The 27,688-nt window shown below is 43.4% G+C and overlaps 2 protein-coding genes across 4 annotated transcripts; both read left to right on the forward strand.

Moving 5' to 3' along the window:
- Window positions 1-1,093: 1,093 nt before the first annotated feature.
- srsf7a (serine and arginine rich splicing factor 7a) lies at window positions 1,094-8,713 on the forward strand. 2 transcript variants are annotated; one of them, XR_520239.1, is made up of 9 exons: window positions 1,094-1,294; window positions 2,929-3,159; window positions 3,303-3,476; window positions 3,599-3,691; window positions 4,127-4,168; window positions 4,352-4,396; window positions 5,057-5,149; window positions 5,903-6,461; window positions 7,894-8,713. XR_520239.1 is itself a non-coding variant. In XM_008283058.1 (8 exons), exons 2-8 carry the CDS (start codon window positions 2,939-2,941, stop codon window positions 7,943-7,945), a joined length of 720 nt encoding a protein of 239 aa, XP_008281280.1. In that variant the 5' UTR covers window positions 1,094-1,294; window positions 2,929-2,938; the 3' UTR covers window positions 7,946-8,713. The 2 variants fall into 2 exon arrangements, 1 of the variants encoding a protein (XP_008281280.1); XM_008283058.1 differs by lacking the exon at window positions 5,903-6,461.
- A 1,211-nt stretch (window positions 8,714-9,924) lies between these two features.
- On the forward strand, window positions 9,925-24,186 carry LOC103358185 (heterogeneous nuclear ribonucleoprotein L). Of its 2 annotated transcripts, XM_008283059.1 has the most exons (14): window positions 9,925-10,033; window positions 11,648-11,763; window positions 11,867-12,104; window positions 13,246-13,331; window positions 13,804-13,900; window positions 14,981-15,053; window positions 18,625-18,657; window positions 19,319-19,390; window positions 19,874-20,121; window positions 21,078-21,199; window positions 21,669-21,870; window positions 22,014-22,071; window positions 22,255-22,365; window positions 23,597-24,186. In XM_008283059.1, the coding sequence occupies exons 1-14, from the start codon at window positions 9,956-9,958 to the stop codon at window positions 23,653-23,655; spliced, it is 1,593 nt and encodes a 530-aa protein (XP_008281281.1). In that variant the 5' UTR covers window positions 9,925-9,955; the 3' UTR covers window positions 23,656-24,186. The 2 variants fall into 2 exon arrangements, with proteins under 2 accessions (XP_008281281.1, XP_008281282.1); XM_008283060.1 differs by lacking the exon at window positions 18,625-18,657.
- Window positions 24,187-27,688: the final 3,502 nt, after the last annotated feature.

Below are 27,688 nucleotides of genomic sequence, written 5' to 3' on the forward strand. Positions count from 1 at the left end.
CGGAGGTCGGGTCGCCTCCTATGTGTCTGTAGTAGAACGTCCTCATGGTGCATTCACAAGCACTCGGACATCCGACTTTCGCTCGTTATTCGTCATATGCGGACTTTCGCTCTTTCCAACCGGCCACATATTTTTGAATTACATCGTTCAGAACTGGGGTGGCAGCCCGGGTGGCAAGGCATCTTCTAGGGGTGGCAGATGCCACCCCATGCCACCCCGGTAGATCCGCCCCTGCCTCAGACTGAGCTGAGACTCGAGCATCAGGTGAGGAAAACCTGTCCCTGTACACATGTAATGTCAAATGATGTCACTGAGATTTACTATAATACATAATCACATGAAAAGAAACTTGTTTTTTGATAAATGCACATCATGTGAATAAATTTGCAAAGAAACACACTGGAGTAAGAGTTTTCAAACTGAATGTCTCATACGACATGTTACGTGGCTGACGTGTTGTTGTGTCTCGCATCTTCTGAAGAGCTCCATCTCTCACCCCCAACCACTGGACCTGTTCCTGCTATAACCTCAGCTGATTTACCTGGTAAGTTAACAACAAAACAGACTTTGTAATTTCAAGGGTAACATGACATCTAACACGGATGACTTCTGGTTTATTTCGTTACTTTCAGTGGGCCTGTGACATTCAATATATCAGTTAAATAAGTCACTTTAAATATTCAGTCTAAATCAATCCCAGGCCACACTAGTAGGTGAATTTACTACCATTTCAGATTATAAACCATAGATGGGTGAAAACATATAAAAGGATGCTGTGAACAGTCCTGCTGCTGCTGTGCAGGGCCCCAAAAATCCTGTGATGGATAATTGTACAAAAACTGTAAAACTGTTAAATTGTACCTAAAAGTCAGAAAGATAAGGAACTTTAAAAGCGTTACACGGTGTTATAACACAAAACACGACAAAACATATTTTCTTTATTATTAATATTTTAATATTATTATTCTGATTAGTAAAGTTGGTGTTTTTTTTCTCTGATAACTATAAAACTTTCCAAAATCTTTTTTCTTTTAATTCGTCTCTGAGTTGAACTAAAGTGTCCGTGTGAGCCGCAGTGCGCAGAAGCGGAAGTCACGCGGTGCGGTCGCGGTATCCGTTGGTTTGAGGTGCCGGAGACATGTGGAGGACGCGCTGATGTTCGTCTGAGCGGCTGTTTAACGCGTCAAATCTGCACAAATCCTCCGCGTTCGCTCAAATAAGCGCTTCGGGCTGCTGTTCGGACGTAAGGAGCTTCGTCTCTGCTCGGGGCCGAGTCGGAAATCAGCAGAATAAGGTGAGGCTAAGCTAACGCGTGCTACCGCCATTGTTTATGAGCAGGCGGTGAGCCGGGCCCCGACTAATTCCTGGATTTAGCATAGTCTCATTCAACCCTTATTCCGCTTGAATTTTCATCTATGAAATTGTGTGCTTGTTTAGAATTATTTTTATTGGCGTATTTGTGAGTTAGAAATATCCAGAGAGGCGCTACACAGCGGCTACACTGATCCGCAGTGTACGCAGGTGATGCTCAGTCTTGGGTGACGTTTAATTCAGGCGGACTGGAGCTCGTCAGGTGTCTTCAGCTGCGCTCACATCTACATATGTGGAATCATAAGACTTAATAGACATCTGATGTGCTACAAGAAAAAGCTGCGTGTCGTTACCAACACGTTGCTGTGGCTAAATAACCTGAGAACTAAAGTCGACCGTTGGTCCTTGAGGTTGTAAATCGGAGCGAAGTGTGAAATGAAACTCAAGCAGGATTTCCTTATTGTCGGTTTATGGAGGAGGTTGGAGGTCTGTTTGGCGCGCTGAGGAGCTGCAGATCCACGGTGGCGCCAAACACCTGCTGAACCTCCAGACCGCCTGTTTTGAAATGTCTCCCACAGCCGTCCTGCAGAATGCTGCATCTCCAGAACCCAGAGCTGCTCATACTGGGAATAAATAACCATGTGGTAGTTTGTTCATCTGATAGAAACGATGCAACAAGAAAAGAAACCTGCTTTTCACCGGATGACTCTATGTGGAACTCATTCGTGAGCCCAGGATGATAGTGGTGGCTTTGTAGACATCTGCATAGAAAAACAAAACCTAGAAAGCTAAGAAATACTCTTTGCACCTTTCTCAGATTGTGTTAAAGGCATTTGCTTTGGGTGGCGTTCAGATCTGAGCTTTGTGGAGCTGATTTAAATTAAACAAATCGGTTGTGTTGCTTCGTGTCACACTGCAGATGAAGAACCTGTTCTTGGTTCAAATCGTTTCAGATGTTGGAATGTTTGTCACCAGATGTTTGTTTTTAGTTTTTCTCTCTTTGTGAAGAAGAAAAAGTCTTAATCACAGTGAATGAGCAAACCAGACAGACAAAAAATAATAAAATAAAAATTAAGAAACAAAGCTTGCTCATCGAGGATCCAAGAAACGTATTTTCGTGAATAGCAGGTTCATTGTTAGAGTTGAACATCAACTCCATTTGAAATCGCTATTTGAAGCAAAGCGCAAGATTTACTGTGACTGCCAAGTGATCAGACTAAATCTGTCATTTAATTTGACCAGAAAGAAACTTCCAGGGTTTGCTTTTTGTTGTCCGTTGATCGATGCGGTTCAGGTAAATGTAGTTCAGCTGATATCAGATCAGCGTTCTTATTTAGTGGCCACTCGTCGTTCATTTTATAGCAGATCAGACCCAGGGTTTAAACTGTCATGTTTATGGTTTTAAGTTATGCCATCCTTCTTGTGTGACCGTCTCGCCCAGTTGTCACTCTGATGTGTAAATATTTAACTGAAGCTTGACTCTTAATGAGCTGAAATGCAAATTAAAGTGCAGCGTTGGGAAAATCGCATTTTGATATTTTCTCCAAAACATTCAGCACCTGGTTAAGTCTATGAAATGTGGCTCAAAGCTCTCCTTTATTCCTTTCCTCCCAACAGGTAAGGAAAGATGTCGTACTATTCATCCCGTAGTTCGTCTCGAGCCACCGACTGTAAAGTTTACGTCGGCGACCTCGGGAACGGCGCTGCCAAAGGGGAGCTGGAGCGAGCGTTCAGTTATTATGGCCCACTGAGGAGCGTCTGGGTTGCCAGGAACCCACCTGGCTTCGCTTTTGTGGAGTTTGAGGATCCCAGAGATGCAGAAGATGCAGTCAAAGGCATGGATGGAAAGTAAGTAGAGACGGTTTCCTGAAAAAAAAGACGGATGAAGAGTGGAGGATTCAAAGACTTACTGAAACCGACCCACTTCTGTGTGATCTGTTGGTCCACCTCCAACATGTTTAGCACTCGACTGACCTTGTTCTTCTTCCCAGGGTTCTCTGTGGTTCCCGTGTCCGTGTGGAGATGTCCACAGGCCTGTCCAGGAAGGGCCGAGGGCGTCCGAGCCGCCGCCAGTTCGACCCCAATGATCGGTGTTACCAGTGTGGAGACCGAGGCCACTACGCCTACGACTGCTACCGGTTCAGCAAGAGAGGAAGACGCAGCAGGTGAAGGATCAGTCGGTTTTATCAGCGAGCCGTAGGCACTGATGCTTGTCGGTTTTTTTTCACTGTCTTTGCTATCAATGGAACAGAGGACGTGAATCTTGATTTTTCTTTTTTAATTCCAGGTCTCGCTCTCGTTCGCGGTCTCGCTCCAGGTCCAGGTCTCGTGGTCGTCGCTACCGTTCTCGTTCTCGTAGCCGCAGCCGCAGCCACAGCAGGTAAATCAAAGACAGACACGCCTAATAAACGTTATCAGGAAATGCTGGTTCTGGTGGCTGTTGTCATAATAGGAGCGGCACGAAATTAGATCTGTGATTAGCAGCTCAGATAGTGATGTGACGTGTAGATGCTATCATTGGATCACTGCTTGTTGAGTTCAGTCCACTTAGACAGACTTGATTTCATGTTTCTGGGTTTGTGGCTCACATCAGTTTAATGACTTCATCATCCAACGTTACGAAACATGATTGACTGAAGTTAGTTTGCAGATAAATACGAGTCAGTCCCTGTTATGTGTGGCTGAAGTTATGCTTGTTATCATTGAAGGATTGAAACCTGCTCGTGTAGTTTGTTTTTACCGATACGTTCTGGTCATTGGTGGAGCTGTTCTTCTTCTGGCTACCTGTGTGTTGATTCTTGATGTATTTTCTCAGGAGCCGTCGTCGATCTCCGTCCTATTCCAGGCGCAGGAGCAGGTGAGTAAACAACACAGTTATTGTTTGTTTGTTTCCCCACATATTTAGACTGTGCGATACGATGCTCATCCAGATTAGATTAATCCAGTTGGCAAAGTACTTGTTATCTTCTGTTTAACGCCTCAGATGTTGTCGTTATTCTCACCGCGTTGTGACTAACTGCTGTGTTTCCCGTAACACCAGGTCTGGATCTCAGGCTCGCTCCAAGTCCAGGACTCCAGCAAGAAGGTAGGTTCTGTTCTTGTCCGAACTTCAGCAGCTTGAATCTGAAACATACAGCTGTTGTCAAACCTGAAGATGGATCGCTGCTGCAGCCTTTTAGTTGTCTAGATGTCGCCGCTTTACACCAGCTTGTCTCTGTATCATGAAGCTGTTCTCTGTCAAGAACATTAATCAGCAGTGAGTTATAGTAAAAGTCTGATTCTTTGAACTGTGTAGAAATGTGGTGACACAGTTAGCAGCCATCACAACATCTGGATTTATCAACATTAATGACTGAGATGTGACAATACTGAAGAGGAAATTCAGATCTTTCAGACATGCTCTCGTTTTTGTTCCGAACATGTCGGCTTCATGGTTTCCTCGCTCGCTGTGGTGAGTTTGTCTGAATGAAACTGTGAGAAACATGAAGGTAAAGAGGATCAACAGAATGTCAGAAGATCCATGAAGCTGTTGTTCATTATCATGTGTCAGAAAGGGGCTTCAGTTTCCGGTATTCTGCTGGAGAGTTTCTTACGTCTGTTCTACGCTGAAACGTGAGACAGAACACTGAAATGAAAAATAGACCTTACAGGCAGCCAGGTCAGAACCACACGGTGATATCTGAGAAACACATTTCTCTGCTTCAGTGTACAAAGTGTAGAGTGTAAATGTGTGTCTTTCTACCAGTCGCTCCAGGTCCCGGTCTGGCTCGGCCCCCAGAGGGCGTTCTGTCTCCAGATCTCGCTCACGCTCTCAGTCCGCCAACCACAAGAGGAACAGGTAAACCTCAGTCTGATGTCTTTCACTAGAACAGGGTGTAGGCAGAGTAATGTCTAATGCTTAGTTGTCTCTGTTATTGTAGACATGTGTAACAGCTCAGTGAGGTTTAGATCAACCTGTTAGAGATTTAATGTTGCGTTCAAAGTCAGGGTCAGTTATGTTTTTCACATTAGCCAGAGGGAGGTGCTCCATTTTAGGCAATGGGTGTTAAGTAGAGCCTTCTTCACCGGAGAGTCACGATGCTGCCGACCTGCCGACCGACGACACGACGCTGAGATGGACGACCTACAAGATCTTCTACGTCCTCAGATCTTCTGCCCCTGCTGGGGGCATTAGAGCAGTGGGGGGGCAGACTCTAAGTAGATGAGACCTCTCTCCTGTGCTCTCTTTTCACTGCCTCGGTGGTTCTGCATCAGTTCCACCAGATGCTGAAAAGAGAACACATGACAGACGAGCTCTGCTCAGCCTGAGATAAGAGATGAATTCATCCTTTATTTAATCTTCCAGCTGTTGTAAATGCATCCAGGCTGACAGAGCAAGAGGGGAAAATGATTTACTGCATTAAGAAATGTTAAGAAAAGATGGTCAGACAGAGTTTTACATGTTTAGAAATTTGTTCTTAAATTTTAGCTCCCTATTTTGAATTTGGCTAGATCAAACAAGTAGAGATCAGACAAAGCGACACCATAGGTGTGACTTGCGGTAAGCATCTTTGCAGCACAGTTTTGTTTATTTTTCATATTTTCTTTAAAGCGTGTGGTGGGAGCTGAGCACTGCACTGACACCGCAGCTGATCCCAGGCCCAGGGTCTGCCAGCTGGCGGTGTGTACGTCCTGCGGGAGGGTGACTAAGCGCTGACCTGAGATCAGCCTTCGCCTGCATCTGGTGTTAGACAGCGAGAAAGAGGTCGACCTACCGACCGAACCCTCCCCACAGTGAATGGGCGACTGTCTGTTCAACCGACGCACACGCTCAGACGAGATCAGCCCGCGCACACATACAGTTGTTCGACTAGAGTCACCCAGCCAGCCAGCCAGCCAGCCAGCCAGCCTTCAGACGTACCAGAGGGCTGACCCACACAGATCACAGTTCGACCTTTTTAAACCCATTACCTACCTACCAGACCCCCCTACCTACCTACCAGAGTTCTTCGGCCTCTGTCTTAGCTTCTGAAAGTGAGAGAAAGAGCTGACGAGAGATCAGTCTTCAAGAGCCTCCCAGCGCAGTGTCTCTCCAAGTTGTAGTCATCCGTCCTTCAGTCCTTTCATCCTTCGCTTCTCTGTACTTGTTGTTTCTGCCACTGTCTCCAAAGGTAACCAAAAATCAAACCCCTGACAAGCTCATGTTGATGGTGAAAGAATTGACAGGCTTGATGTAGTCTGGGAATCTGGTGACTGTAGAGCTAAAGTTGAGGCTTTAACCAGCATGCTAAGATGTGTGTTTGCATGTGTGAGTGTTTGGATGCCTGGGTGAGTGTTAAAGGGCTGTGGGGAGGCTTTGTCAGATATGTTTTTCTCATGTGCCACATCATTATCATTTTAAGCCGCTTTTCTATGTTTGTAGCTGTGGCAGGATTAGATTTCTTAGAGCAGACACAAAGCTAACAATGAGTCAGCGGTGAGGACATGCCAGATATTTGGAGGGTGTTTTATCGCCCTGGGGGTCAGTTATCTGTTTAGCTTTTGATCCTGGACAGTTATTTCTCAGAAAGTGTCTGCGTGCCGGGCTCAGATTACAGGAGTTTTAAAATCCTCAAATGTTCCATAGAATAAAAGTCACACATATTCTTCCCTCTAATCTCACACGTGGATATTGTGGTGCAACAACGAGCTGTAATGGTAATGATACTACACAGTGAGGGGAAAAAGTAAAAAGCCTAAATAGGAAATGGTTCAACACCAGTCGTCTCTTGGCAGCTTTCCACTGCAGGAACTCTGAGTCAACACAAGGTGGCGTGAATGTTCACAGAAAAAGCTCCCAGTCAGCCTTTTTTCTTTTTTTTTTTGCCATTGCGCTGAGGGATTCAACCCCGAAACAACCAACACTAGTTAATGGAATAACTTCAGTTTCATAAGGATGCAGGAAATGCAACGATGGAGGTTTTTTTTATCCACCGAGTTTCACGTCGTCGATGGTGATGTTGGAGAAGATCGCTGCTCAACGAGGTCGTCCCGACAGAGTTTACACAACTATTGAAAATCTAGAGAGTGAGATGCTTCATTTCCTGCATTCTGGTGAATTTTTATGTCAAAGGTTTCTGCAGTGGAAAGCAGTTTGTTCTTGAGCAAGAACTGGGAGGAGATTTGATAGACATAGATGACGTCTGCTGCTCCCGTCAATAGCTGATATTTCATAACATCCAGATTTTAACATAAACATCAAACATGTTGAATATTTTCAGAGCCACTTGATGAATCTGTGAGCAGCTTATGAGCTCCGAGTGGATTTTTAAACTCCTCGAAATATCAAATAATCTGGAGCAAACCTCACGTTGGTCCAAGATCTCAGACCAGATGAGGAGCAAAATGTCCCAGAACTCCTGTAATCTGAGCCCGACATCAGGAATATTAGATGTAAAGCACATGAATATAATCTGACATAGTTTGGAGCTCAGAGATGTTCAGTCAGTTTAGATATCAGCACCTATCCAGTCATGAACTTTAAAGTTAAGATGCTGTATTTATGCTCCTGCTCTTTGTCCTCCTCCCTTGCTGCAGACTAACTGTTCTCCGTTTCTGTTTCAGTCGTTCCCGTTCAGCAAGTCCAAACCGAAGCCCAACACCAGCAGACGACTGAGCCAAGAAGATATTAGTCCCTTCACTGTCCCTAACCCTGCACCCTGTCTGCTTTTACCTACAGCAGCTGTTTTTGTATTTGTCTAGTCGCAGTCTTTCAGGTTTGATTTTCTCCACAGGACTGTAGTCTTCACGCAGCCTCAGATTGTTCAGGGTTTAGTCGGTACAGAAATCCGTTTCCATTAGATAGGAGTCGTTTTAAACGTTGCCGCTGCGTAGGTCAACTTTCTTCTCAGAATTAACGTAGCCAGTACAAGAAGCAGCGCCGGCGGAGGTGAACGTTGCAGCGGACTTTTTTTTTAGCAGTTCTCGCAGTACATTGCGACGGGATGTAGCACAGCTGATGCAGTTCTGGAGGATGACGCCGCATCGATCAACTGCTTTTATTCCCAGAGCTCAAGTTTCATCCAAATTTTTCTCCCCATTGAAGATTGGCAAACTCCTATTCGTTGTATTGCGCTCCTGAGTTTGAATGCAGTTTAGTTTCCAGAGTTTCTGGCCTGCATGCCTTTAAATATGACGCCACATTCCTGTTTGTTGGTTTCCTGCTGCACTGTCCTTTTATTACAGACCCGACCAGCGTCTCTGTTTGCTGAGTAGATTTTCCTCATGTGTTGATCTCTGATTTGTTTCTGTGACTTGATTTTAAAATGTAAACAGTGCTTCAGTTTGATTTCTGTAAGCGGCTGCTTTGACAGTTTCGTGCTGTTCCTGGCTCATATGTTGGGACGGTGGCAGTTTTATTTTTGAATAAACCTCTTCAACAAACCTCTGGTGCTGTTTTCGTTTCTCACTCTGTTCAGAAAAGCTGGAGGTTTTCCGTCACTGTCTTACTTAGAGGTGAATCATTCAGACTTGAGACTTGAGGTGCAGCAGACACTGGCCCTCCACCTCATTTTCATCTTCTTGACATTATGTGCAGCTTTTTGTAGTTTTGCATTTTACTGTAGCTGGTTTGTCTTTTGAGATTTTCCCCGTATAGTGTTTGTCGTCCCTTCTCTGTGGGGGGCAGCACATGATGTTGGTGTAATTTTATGTCTCTTTGGGGTCACTTGGGTTTTTTTTTTTCTCCATAGAATAATATTTGATGCCCTCCCAAAGAGATTTTAAAGATAAACCTGAATGCCAAAATAATAAGAATTTAGAAAAATGTAGTTATTCAACGTTTTAACCAAGTTTGTTCATTTAAGTTGTGTTTACTCTTACATAATATACATGGTTGTTTATCAAATGGTCAGAAATAACAGGAAATACATTGACTTCTGTGAATTCAGGTTAAACAGACTCACTGGGTGTAGATTACATTTAGTGGAAATCTGGAGTATATATGGATCTTAATATAATATTGTACAAGTATGATGAAATTGTGTTGCTATGCTTTTACAGTGCGACGAGTATCTTAAATAAAATAGTGTGAGAAAAATGTAAAGAGTATTTACAGAGAATAAAGCCTAAATTATATATAGGGAAACATATATATAAATAAATAATGTGTTCCCCAAAATAGATTCGGTGTTTGACAGAAGTCATGATTAATATTTTAAGAGTAAAAAAAATAAAAAATCCACCGCTGTCTCAGGCATATATTCATTATAAAAATAGATAAATTGTTAATATTAGAATAATCTTGATTTCACTTTGTTGCGTTGCTTTGTTGCATCTTGTCGTAAAAATAAAAATTATTGTTATTATAGAAAGTTACCAGGAAGTAACTGACCAATGTATGTAAACCATAAAATGTGCATTTCCCCGATTAGGGATCAATAAAGTTTATTGTATCCTGAACCTCCTGATCCAGGTCTCGTGGCGGACAACTGCCTCACAGTCCGCTAATACTCGATGTCCTCCCATTGGTTGGCCCTTCAGTCGCACGTAGATCGACAGCTGCCGGAGCCAATCAAGGCGCGTCTTGTCGTTAAAGTGGGCGTGGCAAGCCGAGGCTCGTTTTTCTTGACTTTTCCGTCCATTTCAGTTGCTCGTCACAACCACCATCCTTTTTAACCGGGACAACATGGCTACTGCAACGGGCCGTTACTACAGCGAAGACGGCAGGGCAACGAAACGACAGAAAACCGACGGAATGGCCACGGTGAGTCGGTGCCGTGTGGAATACAGCGGAGGTCACGTCAGCTTGCATGACGAGCAGTTTAAGTCGGTCGCTGCGTTTCTCGGTACAATTTGATTCATTCAGATGAACGTTGGGGGAAAAAAATGTGTCACGACGCGACGCGGGTCATTAAATCTTGTTTGGGGGCAAAGTCGCTGCATAAAACGCTCCGTTTATGAGCCGTTGTGTATATTTCAAAAGCGAGTTTAACCCGAGCAGCTCTCCACACCGTAGACCTCCATGAGCCGCGGCTCTGCTCTCTGAATGGGCTGATTGGAGGGCGGTTTCCCGGCCGGGCCTCGCCGGAGCCCGGCTTTGTTCTGCTGTCGTTAGCCGCGGTGCTAACAGGGAGCTACACACAGCAGCTAGCATCGAATTAGCGGCTTCACACCGAGAGGCTAAACTGTTGTCAGCTTGTTCCAACCAAATTAACAGAAAAGTTTATTGAGTTAAATATTAAAACACAATTAACTCCCACAGAAACTCTTCTTATTAGCATTTTGTTGTAGCGGCAAACACACAACAACTAATAATGACCCGAGTCCGTTATCTCTTGGAAATGTTTCTGAGAATATCCAACTATTAAAGTAGTCGCCCACCTTCCTAATAATCACTTTGAGTCATGTTTTTGGATGTTTTTAACAACTGAGCAACAAATAAAAGTAAAACCTCAGCTTCCATCTTCCTAAATGTTAATATTTTTAGTTTGTTTGTGTTGTGGATTACATTTTCTAGCATATTATAGACCAAACAGTCTCCACTAATCAAGACAATATTTGACAGATTCATCAACACTGGAGATAATTATTAATTGCATCCTTTTTACTTTGCATCAGTAATTCTTTTATGAGATCCTCTGTCAGGAGCTGTGCTCATTGATCAACAGGATGAAGGTCAGAGTTTCCACAATAAAACACACACACAGTGGTTTCCTGCAGGTCTTGCTGATCGGACAACAGAGGTCAGATGACATGTTATTAGCAGGTTAGACACGTAGCTTTTCACATTTCTGGTGGCTCACATGCTAAATACACCCTGAAAACACAATAAAAACACACAGTACAGTGTGTATTCTCCCATCCACACTATAAGACACGCCAGTTGGCTGCAGGCCTTGTGAAAGATGTTTTACTATTTGCATCAAATGGCAGGCAGCTGAAGATTGATGACGTGTTGTCAGCAGGTTAGACAAGTAACATGAGCTCTTCTGTGACTGATCAGAGGTTAGAAACGTAAGAAAAAGAACAGTGAACACCCACCAGTCATGTTTGGTTGGGTGCAATGCCTCCAAGATGTGTTTTAGACTTTGCAAGAAAGATCAGAAGGCGGTTGAATCAGATGACATGATGCCAGCAGGTCGTGTCAAGTGACTTGCTGCTCAGATGCTAAAAACACAATAAAAACTCCTGATATTGTAATGTGCATCCACCCGTCAGTGCTTCCACGCTACCTTGCCTGGTAGTTCGCTGCAGGCCTTGTTGAGCATGTTTTGTCAAATACAAGGAAACTCAGGAGACAGCAGAAGATAGATGACATGATGCGAGCAGGTCAGACAAGTAGCTGAACGTATTTGTTGACTGTAAACTTCCTCCACAGGGATATGAAGACCCACACAAAACTCTTCCGTCTGTGGTGGTGCATGTGCGGGGGCTGGTGGACGGCGTCACGGAGGCCGACCTGGTGGAGGCCTTGCAAGAATTTGGAGCAATCAGGTAGATCAAAGCGGCTTCATTCTGTGTGCACCTTTAAAGTGCAGCTGGGAGTTGAACTTGTAATCAGTATTTGACAAACAACGGCCCGCAAATGTGCTTCCAGCTACGTGGTGGTGATGCCCAAGAAGCGTCAGGCTCTGGTGGAGTACGAAGACATGAACGGCTCATCCACAGCTGTAACTTATGCTGCAGACAACCAAGTATACATCGCTGGTCACCCGGCCTTCATCAACTACTCGACCAGCCAGAAGATCTCCAGGCCGGGAGACTCTGACGACTCCAGAAGTGTTAACAACGTCCTCCTGCTCACCATCATGAACCCCATCTACCCCATCACCACGGTAACTAGCCATCTCATTACTTCAATTAAGGACTTTCCTTTTATAGTGATGTTTTTAAATCTGCAGCGGTTGCACCAGCCTGGACCAGGGTCAGTTTTACCCGTTTAGTTTCTTTTTGCACTCTTCTGCCGCTCTTGTGAAGTTTAAGTTAGAGACAAATGTGTGTTGTAGCATCGAGAGCATGCTGCCCAGTAAAAATGACAGCTGCATGATGTAAATATTTATTAACCACAATAGTGGCTGTGAGCTGGAAGACTTTGAATGAGCGACTGGCACATAAGTCATTTCCCCTCAGGGATCAATAAATTATTTCCGATTCTGCGCCACATGTCTGAAGAGGCAGAAACCACCAGTGTTCACAAGCGACTCATAAAACAAAACATCTGCAGCTTCATCCGATTGGCTGCTGCTCTGCCGGGTAACGTGGTCCATTAATAGGGCTGCAGATGAAATTAAATTTGGGAAAAAATCTGCCAGTTATTTTCTAGACTGATCATTTAGTTTATACGTCAGAAGATGGGATCGCAAAATCTAAAACCACGACCTGACAGATCTTTGTTTTAAAAATATTAAGTTTATGATATAAGACAAATAAAAGAATTATCGATAGCAACATCTTGTCCAGAACCGTGACGAGGACACAAACGTTCTGGTCTTAGAATCAGATAAACGTGACAACAACCTTCATACCTCTGCCACTGTCTGCATTGTCATCTGAGATCCGTTGTACCATGACTGTTGTGCTTTCTGTGTTGCCTTTATATCTTTTCTAACTATGTCAGGATGTCCTCGTGCTATTTTAACCCGCTGTGGGCCCGTTCAAAGAATCATCATCATCTTCTGCTGCTTCATTACGAGGCTGCAGCTTCATTTAATTTAGGACAAATCTGCCAGTTAGTTTCCACACTGATTGTTTAGTCTAGAAAACAGTGGAAAATATTCATCGCATTCATAGATGTTGTGTTAGCTTGTGACAAAAAAAACTCATCTGGAGCGGTGACGTGCAGTGAGACACGGATGTTCTGATTTTAGAACCAGATAACGTTACCACAACCAGCATACCTCTGCCTTTGTTTGCATTTTCAAATGAGATATTACTGCAGTGCTCACTTTGATTTAACATTTACTTTCACTCTCCCAGGATGTCCTCTACACTATTTGTAACAACTGTGGGCCTGTTCAGAGAATCGTCATCTTCAGGAAGAACGGCGTCCAGGCAATGGTTGAATATCCTTTTGTCTCGTTGCCGGGGTTTCCAGACTGATTGTTGATGCAACATGTTGAGAAACCGTGACCAAGAAGCTGGCGTTGATACATCACTGTCACTGCTTATCTAGAATCTACACACTACCTCCTCCAGCTGTCAGACACAAACACATTAGAACAGTGTTTTCAAATATGCAGACACCACAAAACCCTGGAAGTCAAAGCTAAATACAGGTTGGCTGCTAGCTGCTGTAGCTGTCTGATGGCCTTCTGGAGGCAACCATAATATTTGTGCAGGTGGTTATTATCCCTCTGCACAAAAATCGCCTGCACTCGCTGTATGTGATGGAAATCTTGTCTGATTTATTTGTTGTCGGAAAGAAGATAAACCTGGAAGAACGTGGAGGCGCACAAACATTTTTTTCCCGCTCTTTCACCGCCTCTGCGAAGATAATCTGTTCCTTTCACGTCTTGTCCTTAACCCTGTCATCACATTTGACTCCGTGCAAAGCGCCCAGCGAGCCAAAGCTTCCCTCAACGGCGCCGACATCTACTCCGGCTGCTGTACCCTGAAGATCGAGTACGCAAAGGTATGAAACATGACTCAGCCGGTGTTTGAGTGGGTGTACTTGGCATTTTGACAACAAAAACACCCGCACGACATAACGGTAGAGGTAGAAGATATAATCGTTTTATTTACAAATGCTGTATTTTCATGTTAACTGGTTCCAAATGTCAAGTCTGTGTGCAACCAAATGTCAGTTTAAACTACGATTAAACAGCAGGATGACCCCGACAGGCATTTTTCAAGTAATCACCAAAATTACTGCATTTATCAGAGCCGGAAACTGAAAACTGACTCAGCAGCTCTTGAGATAATTGTGTGTGACGTGCTTCTGTCGGAAAGTTAACTGAATATAAGCTTAGAATCGTGATGCGTCATCAGAATTATTTTTAAACTTTAAAAAAAAAAATACAATAAAATTCAGATCCTGTAATAATAAGTAAATAATGAAACAAATTCTGCGCTCCTCTGCATAACTTAGTAGCCGTGGCTGGTTCTGTTGAACAGTCATGTGACAGTGATTCAGGGGTTATCGGCTGAACTGCAGGCAGTGTTTCCACAAAGCAGATGGAAACAAATTGGAAAGATTGATAGCACAATAAAACATGGTGGATTAATAAAATAAATGCAGCATGACTACGGAGTATACAGAGGAGCAAGTTGATGGAAGATGCATTAAGCATGGGGAAACATCTTTCTAGCTGAGGGGCAAAGTAGAGTTGAAAAACGAGTTGTTGTGGTTGTAAAAATGCAAAAATCACCTGTGGGCACTTGTAAAAATGTCATCCATGTTGTTTCCAGTTTTTGTTTTTTTGTAAAGTAATCAAATTCTGCTTTTATTTTCAATTTTCTAATGATTATTGGAGTTCTAACTTTGCGTTGTTGCGCCAGACATTTTTAGTTCCATCTGCTTGTTGCCATGACGGTGCTGTTTCCGTAGAGGTGTAGTAAAAAAAAAAAAGCCCACATGAGGTTAAAACACTGTGAAACATCTACTGTTGGTTCAGCTACACGTGAACTACTGAACTGAATGTATAAATGGCTTTTTGCCAGCCAGGTTGAAACTCTGGTTTGTGTATTCATGCGTTCAATCGTTTTTCTTCAGCCCACTCGCCTGAATGTGTTCAAGAATGATCAAGACACCTGGGACTACACGAACCCCAATCTGGGCGGCCCAGGTAAAACCTCAAGCACCAAACACGTTCCCAAGCGTTTTCTGATCGCCACACATGCTCCTGACACTGTTCAGCAGCCTTACTGCCACTGTGGGGAGTTTCAGCAGCATGCTACTGGGTGGATGGAGGAAATGCTCTTCACTGATAATGCTGCTAAATTACTACATATAAAACAAATCACCCGTTTGTTAATATGGCATTCTAGGAAGCACTTGAGTGGCATTATGACTGAAGTGTTAATTATCTGAATATTTCTCAGTACGAACTGCTGTCAGGGTTATTAATCAGGATTGACTAGTCTGTCAGAATGAGCAGCAGGATGTCATAAAAGAAAACTGCTGTGTGGTGGGGCTGGCAGGAACGCAGTACTGACAGAAAGATGACAAATTGTCTTTTTCAGAGTGTGTTATTAAGCAGGAGACTGTCTCAGCACTGTATGCTAATCTGTATCTGGAGGCTAGCAATCCTGTTCCTTGTGCCGTTGTTCTGGTTTACTTGACCTGTTGCACTGTTTATGTTGGACTGTTCCACTTGAGTTCAATCAGGATGCCGTTCACGTGCCGAAGCTCCAGTTTCATGAGTCTGTAGATCCTGTTTGAGCACCTGGGCTGTAGTTACTGCAGAATAAATGTCTTCCCACAACAGCTCGCTCGGCTGGTTCACCTGAAGCTACCGTTGGTGAGGAGGAAACAGAACTGTGTTACTGTACACCTGCTGCATAGGTGTCTGGTTTTTTCCTAGAGGACAGTTAATCATCTCAGTTGTGCATGTTCTTAGTCTGGAATGTGAACTATTTCACAACCAAGCATATTTAAAATAGTTAACTGGGTTCAGTCCGTTTCCTCTGTGATTTTTTCACAAGTGAAGTGAGACCAGTTGGAACTGATGTTGTCATAACTGGTAGAAACCCAGAGACTGAACATAAATCAGACCCAGCAGTCACTGGTGTTGTGTTCTCTGGTACGCAACACTTAAAACTATTGTGTGTGTAAAATGGGGTAAAACAACACAACTTAAACGAGGCATGATTTTTTTATTTTCGTTTAGACGGAAAGTAGGTGGAGATAAACTCTGGCATGAACTCAGGTAGGTCCTGATTTTTAAGTATCATGAGTATTTTTATTTTACCTTATAACCGACCTAGCTTAGCGTTAGCCTCAGGTAGCTAGCTAAACGGACGGCCTCCAGACACTAAAGCTCAGTGCCACGGTTAGCAGTTTGACAGCGGAGTGCTCAGTCGGTAAGAAGCTCCACCTGGTGGCACGATCAGGAACCACAGTGAAGCTGCAACACGTTTCACAGTTTGACGGTTAAAGTGCACATCCCACCAAGACACAAACATGTCGTCTTTCTGCTTGTATTTGCTGTCCTGCCTTCCTCACAACACGTATAAGTTCTGCTGGGTGTGTGGAATCTGTTAGTGGTGTTACTGTTTTTTTGTTGTTGGTTTTTTTTTTTAACATGCAACATGTATTTCAACAAGTTTTCTTGCCATGAAGACTGATCCTGGTCTTTTCCGCTGTCACCTACCTTCTACCATTACGTTTGACTAACATTGACAGAAGAGCCTGAAGTTTAAAGTGGTCAGAAAGTGATTCTGACCAGAGAAAAAAAAAAACACATTCAGCTCCACCTGTAACTCATTTTGCTTTCATTCGGCTGAGAAGTGAGAGCAGAGGCATGGACCAGCATCAGTCAACAGGCTATCTGCCATCTGTGACCTCCAAAAGACATGCACAGGAATGTTGTGCAGAGAGGGAGAAGCTGACACATGCTGACAACATCACCACTCGGCAGCCACCGTCACACAGAGCGTCCCTGAGATACAAAGGGACAAACTGCAAGACACCATCCACTCAACATGACGATGTAGGACTGACATACCACTCACTCCTCATCTCTGCATTCGTGCACAAGAGCCATGAAGACACTTGTAGCGTTGAGGGGAGTTTTGGGCACTGAGCTACACTCGGGCCCTCCCCTCTCCTCTCCTTCCTCCTCTCTCACCCACTTTGAGACACATTGAAGCAGGCCAAAGCTTGCATCTACAGAGCCCCACTGTCTACACCAGACGGAGACTGACACCAGAGGAGACACTGCACCACCCAAACAGAAGGTAGAGACAGACATCCCTCACTACAGCAGACGAGCCACACAGATACTGACCAAAGTCTCGGCCCTTCCTGTACTGTTTTGGGCCCCATCGCTCGTCACGCTCTCCGACACGAAAACAAAAACATTCGAGCAACACACTCTGCGACACTCGCTGGCGCCGCACCGACTGATCCAATAGATGCCTCACACCTCGACCAAGCTGTAGCCAGTCACACTGGAGTCAACACAAGACAACTGATGAAGACAAGACACTGCTGACAACACCATCAACCACACTCAGCCCAGTCAGGCCCATTTTTGGTTTATATGTGTCCCCCACATGGAGTTCAGATTTTCTCTCTTGCTCTTTCTCCTCATCTTCTTCTCCCTCTGACTCTCTGACTACATGCATCCCTGTTTAGCTTTCCCTTTTTTGAGTGTAGCTTTTTTTTCTAAATATATTAAAGTCTCTAGAACCTGTGTAACGCCTTCCATGTGATGCAGGTTTGGCAATTTGCGGCTAAGAGGAGCCAGCTTCCCAACTGAAATGTGCTCTATGGCAGCCTCACGGCGTACCAGTGGGCGCTAAGCGGACTATTCCAAAATGGAACAATCAGGACGGAAACAGCAACCAGCCAACCCACCAAAGGGCGTTTCAACTTGATAAAACCAGGAATCGATCCTGAGGTGGAGAGTTGTTTCCCCAAAAGAGGAAATGGATAAGAGTATGGGCTGAAATGAATTGAGTGGCGAGTGGTGGAACTGCTGCAGCAAATGTCTTCCTCCCACTGTTTGTAAACATGCAGTAAGTAAATCGAGACCCTCCTCTGGGAACATAACTGCACAGCACCACATGACCCCAAAGCCCAGCAACCAACATCGCCACACAAGACAGACATGACTCCATTTTTTTCCCCTCATACAGGCTTAATCTCTCTTTCTGGAAGAGGCTGATGGTTGTGGTTCTGTCGAAGCCTGTTTTCTAATGTCTGTTTGTTCGCTACGTCTTGTCGCCTCCCCTGTTGGCAGTTTACAGCCATCAGTACTCTCATGTATGTGTGGTTCTCTGGACTTGTGGTAGTTTCTTTGGGAAATAAGCTATTAATCTGGAGTAAGGGTGTGAACTTCATTTTAACTCATGTCGGATGTGCTTGACTCATGACCAACTCTGTAAAATTACCGAGTGTTGCACACCTGGAAAGCCGGGAGAGCTTTTCATCCACCGGCCACAGTGGCTGCTGGTGTCCAAATTGTGTGGTTGGTCACCTGCAGAGGCACCAAACCATCTCAGTTAATCGTAACCTGCATTTATGATGAAATTCCTCCCAAATGAGGACAGAAGGCCTCGTCCCAAGTGGTTTTACTGCACTCTCCTGACATTTAACTGGGGTTATTTCACTTCATTTGCCCGGTAAAAATGTAACTTTTGATTAACCTGGCTTCCCTTCTGATTGTGTATGATTATTGTGTACCTGTACAGATGGTGATGCAGATGGCAATGGGAGCAGTGCAGGTGTGTGTGAGCGTACAAACTTCCATCTTTAAATTTAGCCATTTTGTAAGACTTATCCAGTGACTTTGTTTGATATTCTTACCCTGTTCACTTCCTTGATCATCAGCATCCGCCCCATGTTTGCCATCCCCCCCCCCCCCCCTTGTTCCACTGTATATGCTAAAGGTTTACCATTGTGGATGCTTCTGGATTAAAGAGGCTTGTGTTTTAGGGTCATTTCCTTAGAACCTAATATCAGTCTTTGCCATCTGGACATTCCCACGCCTCCCTCCCCATTCCCTTCAACTAATTTTAAAACAGACCAAGGACAGTCACTCAGACTGTCGAGCCATTTGGACTGCCTGTTGTGGAGTGTAATGTGGGGGGAGGGCTGTATATGTCTGCCGGTGTGGCTCTCACATGCCAGATGGTCTTGAAATGCATGCCTCTCTCTGAAATACTAGTTTGGTTGAAGTGCTTTAGTAGATTTATCGTAGACTTCATGGTGTGCAATCTGGGGCAGATTTTGGCGCCAAAATGTCAGTTTATCATACATATTTAATGCTTAGGCATCCCATTGTCATGTGAAGATTGCAACCAGTCTTGTTTCCTCTCGTATTCATCTGTTGCTTTTTCCTCCTACCTTTTTTCTCCTCTTGTTTCTGTCTTCCCGTTCCTGTAGAGGACGTGAACGCCAACCCCAACAAGCGCCAGAGACAGCCTGCTCTGCTGGGCGACCACCCTCCAGAGTACGGTAAGGCTCTCACGCACCTGGGAAACACCAAAACACACCTAGACACAAAATACTAGATGGAACTTGATTCATCTCAGAGGAAATTTTTGTCCAGAAAAAAACAAAATGACAGTAAATGCAGTGAATAAAGTAGAGAAGCAATAAAAGTATGACGTGTTCCTGAAACATAATTAGTGGTTGTTGTACATGATACTGAATGTGCTCCTCTCGTCTGACAGTTCAAAATGGAGTGGACAGTGTGGATTATTAAACTTGATGTATTTAGGTTAGAACAGTGATCTGGAGTTATAAATAGATCCTCAGCAGGGTGGCAGTGAAGTGATGCTGTCGTCATGTTTAACCGACTGAATTTGTCGTACGTCCAATACAGGAGGCATCTTTTCCTCAAACACGTTTTTTTAGACCACCTCTTGAGTTAACCTCACTTTGCTTGATTAACTATTCACGCTTTGTTTAACTCGTCTCACCCGCTTCTTTCTGCAGGAGGCGGTTACCATGGCTACGACGAGAGCTATGGATCCCCGCCCTACGAGGGTCGGCGCATGGGTCCACCGATGAGAGGCCGCGGAGGACGAAGCTACGGGCCCGGCTACGGACCGCCTCCCCCTCCTCCCGGCGAGTACGGTGCCCACGCCGACTCCCCCGTTCTCATGGTGTACGGGCTGGAGCCTCTGAAGATGAACGCCGACCGCGTCTTCAACATCTTCTGTCTCTATGGGAACGTGGAGCGGGTGAGCATCTGGCGGGAGATTATTTTAGCTGTGAAGCAGAAGGAGAGGCTGAAATTTGCAAGCTCTTCATTACTGCAGTGTTTTATCCTTCAAGGTCTATTTCATGAAGAGCACAAAGTGAAACACTCGTCCAATTTGCTGTGTCATAGAAAAACACACTGAAGATGCAACACATTTCTTTTCTTTTAAAACGTGAAAGACAAATATATATGTACATAAAAAAATAGTTCTAGGCCTCAGAACCAGGAAGAGACACATCCACAATGAGATTTAGTGAGTCCTGTTTTTTGTTTTTTTTTTATAAAAGCGAATTTAAACGAAAATGTGTGATTTTGTGGCGTCTAGTGCCGTCATGGTGTTCACTGCAACCAAATCCCTCATCACTGCCTTTTCCAGTGTGTAGGAAAACTCAGAGCAGTCGTACTTCTAAGTGAAACCATGTTCTGGGCTTCTGTCCAAACAGCAGAAGAGGATCTGCTCCCTCTGTGGGCACAAGGGCTGATGTTAAAAAGAAAAAACGGTTTCATCGTACAAGTGATGAAAATAATCTGTACTATATTCCATTTCTAATTCTAAATCTTACCCTTTAAATCTCCTATTTGAGCAGCGTTTCTATGAATAGTTGCACCTAAAATATTCATAGTTTTATCTTCATTTCATGTTTAATCTCAGGTGCCATTTGACAGGCTGAAGTTGTGAACTGAGCAGCAGTGAAGTTGGAAAAAATGTCACACAGCGACTAAAACAGGATTATCTACTGAAAGCGTCTCTTGACAGACGGCTTTTTGAAATGAGCTCATTTTTCATGCGACTGAAAGCTTTGACTTCTTACTTTACACCTCAGAAAGCAGCAGCGTGTCCATCCATCAGCAGACGCACAATCTCTACATCAGTGTCTCAAACCTAACGACATGTCTACAGAAAACAAGTCAAGCATGTTCTTTTGCTTTCTACAGGTGAAGTTCATGAAGAGTAAGCCTGGGGCTGGCATGGTGGAAATGGGAGACTGCTATGCAGTGGACCGCGCCATCACCCACCTCAACAACAACTTCCTGTTTGGACAGAAACTCAACGTCTGGTGAGTTCATCCTGCACAGGTTTATGGAAACATGACTTTTGTGAATAAGTGTGTTGACAAGTTTTTATCAGAAGATTGTGGTGGAGGTCTTTAGAATTAATACTGAACCCAGACAATGTATTGCACAGCATTTTATTTGAGCTCCAACATCTCTACTCAGTATTTACCTTAGCATATTGAATAACTACAAACATTATTACTCCCCCCAAGTTTTTTTTTTTAAAAACGACACAGTGGAGTGAAAAAAAAAGTCAGGTTACTTTTCTAATAGCTGCATAACTCATCAATGTTCAGAGAAGCTGTGTGTGTATATGCAATTTAAAGATTTTTACTCTGCTTATGTGATCAATGTATTTTCTTTCTTTTTTAATTTTTACAAAGTCTAGATTGTATGTTTTAGGAAACAGAATAGAGGTAAAGTCGTGGAAACGTATTTTTCCATATAACTTGTTAATCGTCCCTCCCACAGCGTGTCCAAGCAGCAGGCCATCGTTCCCGGGCAGTGCTACGAGCTGGACGATGGAACGAGCAGTTTCAAGGATTTCCACGGCTCCAGGAACAACCGGTTCACGTCCCCAGAACAGGCAGCTAAAAACCGCATCCAGCACCCGAGCAACGTGTTGCACTTCTTCAACGCCCAGCCAGACGTCACGCCGGAGGTTTTCTCTCAGGTCTGTAGGAACAAAGACGAATGTGTGTTTGCAGTAGTTTTGTAGATAGAAAAAAGCCTTTGTATTTGTTAGCATTAAAATATGCATGTAGTCAAAGTATGTAAAATACCCATGGAGCCTAATAAAAGCTGTTCTCTCGACAGATTTGTGAGGAGATCGGTGTCAAGAGCCCCGTTAACGTCAAAATGTTCACAGGGAAAAGTAAGTCTTTAATTAATGCATTAAAATATGTTTTTTGATTTATACCATAAAGAAAAATCATAGTTATCATCAGACATGGCTACTGTTGCTGTTACACCTGATGCTCTATCAGTCAGCCTCAACACAGACAAACGTTTGAACCAAAATCTTGAAATTCTGACTGCTGCTGTCTGTTCTCACCAGGCGGTGCAGCTCCCAGCGATCGCAGCGCTTCAGGTCTGCTAGAGTGGGAGTCCATCAACGACGCCATGGAGGCTCTGGCGCTGATGAACCACTACCAAATGAAAAATGCAGGTATGTTCTAGACACCCGTGTCTCATCTGAACCTGTTCTCATGATCCCACAACTCGGTCTCTTCACCATCTGGTGTTTAAATGCAACTAAAAACTTCAGGCTTTTAACACAGCACCGCTAAACCACCAACATGGTGAACTGTTTTTGTCAACTGTATTCCAGTTAAGTTCTAGTGCACATCCCAAAACTAGCTGGATAATGTGTAGTGACCGATGTTCAGGTACGGTAGTTTGCTGCTCTGCACGTGTGAAGTTACACAACGCTGGTAGTTTCTGAAGTGAAATACCCAGAAAAGAAACGTGACAGTTATTTATTAATGTCCACAGAGGAATTTTATTTTAAACTTAGTGTCTTTGTGAAGGAAACCCTAATTTATCGACCAATTAAAGCATGATAAATATGTGAAACTAAAATGTAGACTTTTGTCATGTGAAGCCACGAGTCCTGACAGTTTCTACTAATAAGTTTAGTGGAGCTTTGCTTTATTTCTAAGGTTGATGTCCAACAGCTCAATGTTTAGTCACTGTTCAGACTTTAGCTGCTGGTTTGGTTCAGTCTGTGGTGTTAAGGACATTTCAGCTGTTAGTATTTGCACCTGCGATGCTCTTATGACAGATGCATTTATTTAGGAGTTCAGAATACAAATCTCAGCCAGCAACAATGTGTCACAACCTTAATTATACCAACGGCTGCAGCCTTGGGATGACCTAGCTGTTGTTTTGATTTAGGCTGTGACATATTTGCTTTTAACGCCCGTAACACTGACCACATGCGGTGATCATTTTGCTGGCTGAGCTACTGTATTCCTCGACTCCTACATAAAGAAATAAAAATATCTGCCATAGATGCAGCAGCTGGACATAACTAAAGCAACAGTTAAAGTCCAAACAGTGACCGAATATTCAGGAACAGCAGCTGGATACTGTCGGAGATCAAACTTTTAAAAATAACTGATCACAAAGTCTCACATCGTCTCTCCTCTCTGTAGTAACTGCAGAGTGTTGTCAAACTGGCAGCGTGCTCTCACTGGGACAACAAACTGTTCATATGGATCAGAAGGAATATAAAGCATATTGTGAAGAAAAGCAAGTCTCCAAAATGTCACCGTAACTCTTAACAACACACAGATATACTAACTGAATGCTGGAAACATCGGTGCAGCTTTAAGACGTTCACTTTTGCATAAATCCCGGTTCTTGTTGCCTAACACTCAGTGTTTGTGTCTTCCCAGCTGGTCCCTACCCCTACACCCTCAAGCTGTGCTTCTCCACCGTTCAGCACGCCAACTGAGCGCCCTGTTGTAGCCGTGTGAAGAAGATGAAGACTGATCCACCATTCCCATGTTCACGTGTATTTAGACCATGACTGCTTGCAACACACCTGGGGTAAATTGATTTTCAACAATTGCGAAATCTTTCACAATTGATGCCTAAAGTTCAAACTCCTCATATTTGGTATATTAGGCAGACTTAACAGATGCTAACAGGCATTTAAATTTTTGATATTTATGCCCCAGATGTGGTTTATAGAGTATCAGTTCCTGTATGTCATCAATATTAAGTTGTCCTTTTTACTTTTTGTATTATGCTTATACAGTAACCTGACATAGCATATTTGAAAGAACTGGTTTTATGCTCAGGTGGGTCCGTGGCAGTGGACAACATGGTTTTGTAAAAGTTGTCTTTTGAAACTTTTATTATATATCACTTTTCTTTGTTGTGTTATTTTAATTGCTGCCTATTCAGTTCTGCATCTCCGTGTCTGATGTGCAGATGGAGAATTGTTTTGTTCTAAGAAAATAAAAAAACAATTTAGAGTTGAGTTTATTGTGCCGTTCTTCTACATTTACTCGTTTGCCAATGTGCACTAGTGGTGACATACAATGAAACTCACAAGCCGGAGATCACGTTGCAACTCACGTTCGGAAATAATCAGAAAATGAGAGGAAATATTTTAGATTCTGCTCTACTTCTAGGTCAGTGGTACGACCAGCTCGCTAGGGAGAAGGGAAGTAACATAAAACCCCGACGTTAGAAACAACAAAAGTGAGGCAACTACAGACTGAATGAGTGCTGTGGAAACAAGAACAAAAGGAGACTCTAACCGAGAGTTTAAAATTACCATTCTGCAGAAGAACAAAGAAATACAAAAATACGATCCAACTAATCCAACCTAATAACAGAAATACAATCCTAACAGCACTCAATCACTCGTGAGGCTAACGGCAAATCTAAGGTGTGTGCAGTGTTCTTAAACAGGATCTAGTGCCTCAACAAGTTCACAGAAGTACAACAATCGTAAGACACAAAGAAGCACATATGAGCAGGGCTGGCAACTGCCGAATGCTGGTCTGCTGGTGTTTTATATCCTCCCAGTGGATCAGCCTTCTCCAGCACAGGTGGATGGAATCAGTTCCTGCTGCAGGGTAACCTGAGGGCTGCAGTGCAGACACACACACCGACTGAGACGAGGGAGGTAAACAGCCAGCAATCCGGTGACCATCTCTTGTCCAACGGTTAGATTTTCCTGCATTCTACCCTGAAGCAGCGTTTAGATAATGTTCAACTAAATCACCATGGAGTCATGGCCGTACCTCCAGTTTCCTGCCAAACAATAAGTAGTATTGTGAAAGTAGGAAACATGGCATCAGAATTAGGTTGAAGTGTCAAATCACGGCTACACTTAGGGTTTCTCACTCTAGTACACTTTTATGGAAACTGGATCAGTTGAGCTTTGTTTACTGGAGGACAGAAAGGCTTCATGACAGATAAGGAATTTACTAAAAGCGAGAGGGGGGGGGGGGAAAAGCCAAACTCTCAGGATTGACTGAGTCATGGCAGCATTTCATGGTGGATAATGGAAAAAGTTGTGTTTACTGCTGAATCCTAGTTAGATTAGTGACAGAAAGGTGTTTGATACTACAGAGGATCAAACCACAGTGAGTCACCTTCATCCTGAACGAGGAGCAGCAGCACTTCCTTCCACGGAAACATGCGACACCTGCTGGTTTGCGTCTTTGTGGAGAAGGACAAAGCTCTGACGAAGACCAAGGAGCGCTAATAAAAAAAAAATCAACTCCAGTGAACTTTATTGAAACCAAGAAAGACGAACACCCCCATCATGACAAGAAGCTCTTTGGAACGCTGTCACATTATGTTGGGATAACAAGGCTGATCCGGTCTGAGCAAACGGGTGGAGTCCATGTAGCTCGAGTGCTGCTTTAATTCAAGCAAAAGGGAGCAAACAACACTGAGATACCCACAAATGTAAGGGAAAGTTTTCACTCAAATTCTGCAACTAATATAATTTGTAATGAACCATTTGAATTTTTTTTTCTTTTTCTGAGTGGTCTCAGACTTTTGGTCCACATCAAACAGCTAAAAGCAGCATTGATTTGGGTCACTGTTGATTTTTTATAACTGCATTTAAACAATGACGTTAAGACCTAAAACAGTGATGCTGATGTTCAGGTCAGCGAAAACAGCAGGATCAGATGAAAACTGTCTTTTTGAAGTCCGATACAGATACTCATTATTAGTAATCAAGGAAACGTAACGGATATATTGGAATAATAGATTTTTTTTACACTGAAAAAGGAACATTTTGGTTTAATTTTTTTTAAATTAGTGAGACTCCACCACTAAACTTTGTTGAAATGTCTTTGCTTATGTTTTACATGTTTAATTAAAAAAGATCTTTTTAACATTTGTCCTTCAGTATTGATAGGTGGCTGATTTACAGCCAAAGTAGCACCTCCCTACATTAATTTATTGTTTAAAGCATCAAAATGCTCAATTTCTGACCCAATAAATATCCAAGTACTGAACTGATCAACCCCCATAAAAGATCCAGTCACGGCACATTGTCTCCGTTACTTACTGATGACGGCTGTCGTTCATCTTCTTGTTTGGGCCTTTAAATTACTTCCGGGTTGAAGAGGAATAGTGATGGTAACTGAGGTCCTCCCAGGCCTGGAAGATTATAGAGAATCAAGATTACTTCAAGGTTATTCTAAATGTTCCTTTAAGTTAAACGAGGCCATATAGTCTGTTTACTGAGGTTAGGTATTTAGGTATGAATATAAGTGAGTTGTACTTTACTTACGACTGCAAACTTCTGAATAGCTAACTACACTAGCAAATGTTTTACTGTTTATTCTTATTTTTTGGTACAGCTTCAGTTACATTACAGAGTAACTACAGTTAAAACCATTCATCCAGCATGGAGATGTTCCCCTTCTACTGCTTATTTCAATATCAAATTGTGCTTTTTAAACAAGAATTTACAAGAAAGTCAAAGTGAGAACAGTTATCTCCAACATAAGGTAAAGTAATAAAAATATAAACAGTAAAATAAGTGATTCCTTGCATTGCAATAACCTCTTCAAGTCAGCGTTTAGAAGATGCACCTTTGGCTTTAGTAACGGCATTGAACCTGTGTGACAGGTTGCAGTCTTCAACATCTAAACGTTGCAATTTTTACGCATTCTTCTTTGTAAAACTACTCAAATTGTCAGGCTACTTGCCACAAATTCTAAGTTGGATTGAGGTCTGGACTCTGACATGGCCTCCAGAAGTGGAAAACAAATCTTCTCCAAGTCTCAGTTCTCCTGCAGACTGCATCAGGTGGTCCTCCAGGATTTCGCTAGACTTTGCCGCATTCACCCTCTACCTTTACAAGCCATCTGAGGCCTGCTGCTGAGAAGCATCCCCATATCATGATGCTGCCACCACCATGCTACACATCGTGACGCTGCCACCACCATGCTACACATCATGATGCTGCCACCACCATGCTACACATCATGATGCTGCCACCACCATGCTACACATCATGATGCTGCCACCGCCGTGCTACACATCATGATGCTGCCACCGCCATGCTTCGCGGTGGGGATGGTGTTTTTGTGATGATGTGCAGTGTTTAGTGTCCGCCAAACATCACGTCGAGTCTGATGGACAAAAAGTTTTATTTGGGTCTTATCAGAACAAAGAACCAGCTCCAAGTGAGGCTTAAAATGAGGCTCAATTGTTGGCAAACAGTGTAACGCTCTGCATCCTGTTGCTTATGAAAGTTTGCCTGTTCACACTATAAAGAATTTTACTGTTAACTTCTTTGACAAAAAACACTTGAAAACAACCTGGAGTGTGTACAAATAAACAGCATCCATGTAGTGACCATTCATTTGTAATTTCAGCGATCTGTTGGGTCATATTCTTTTCATTCAACAAGTTATCAGGGGAGAGCGCGAACGCAGTCCCCCACTACCAGAAATTATGCAGTCGAGATTCCCACATTTGGGGAATTCGCAGGGGTCAGCACA

Source organism: Stegastes partitus, unplaced genomic scaffold, assembly GCF_000690725.1.
Source record: "Stegastes partitus isolate 25-593 unplaced genomic scaffold, Stegastes_partitus-1.0.2 Scaffold296, whole genome shotgun sequence".
Taxonomy (NCBI): domain Eukaryota; kingdom Metazoa; phylum Chordata; class Actinopteri; family Pomacentridae; genus Stegastes; species Stegastes partitus.

Coding starts and splice junctions, on each gene's coding strand:
- LOC103358185 (XM_008283059.1), top strand. CDS start 9,956: ATGGCTACTGCAACGGGCCGTTACTACAGCGAAGACGGCAGGGCAACG. Junction 12,105..13,245: donor CCATCTACCCCATCACCACG/GTAACTAGCCAT, acceptor TCACTCTCCCAG/GATGTCCTCTACACTATTTG. Junction 21,871..22,013: donor CGCCGGAGGTTTTCTCTCAG/GTCTGTAGGAAC, acceptor TTCTCTCGACAG/ATTTGTGAGGAGATCGGTGT.
- srsf7a (XM_008283058.1), top strand. CDS start 2,939: ATGTCGTACTATTCATCCCGTAGTTCGTCTCGAGCCACCGACTGTAAA. Junction 3,692..4,126: donor CGCAGCCGCAGCCACAGCAG/GTAAATCAAAGA, acceptor GTATTTTCTCAG/GAGCCGTCGTCGATCTCCGT. Junction 4,169..4,351: donor TATTCCAGGCGCAGGAGCAG/GTGAGTAAACAA, acceptor CCGTAACACCAG/GTCTGGATCTCAGGCTCGCT.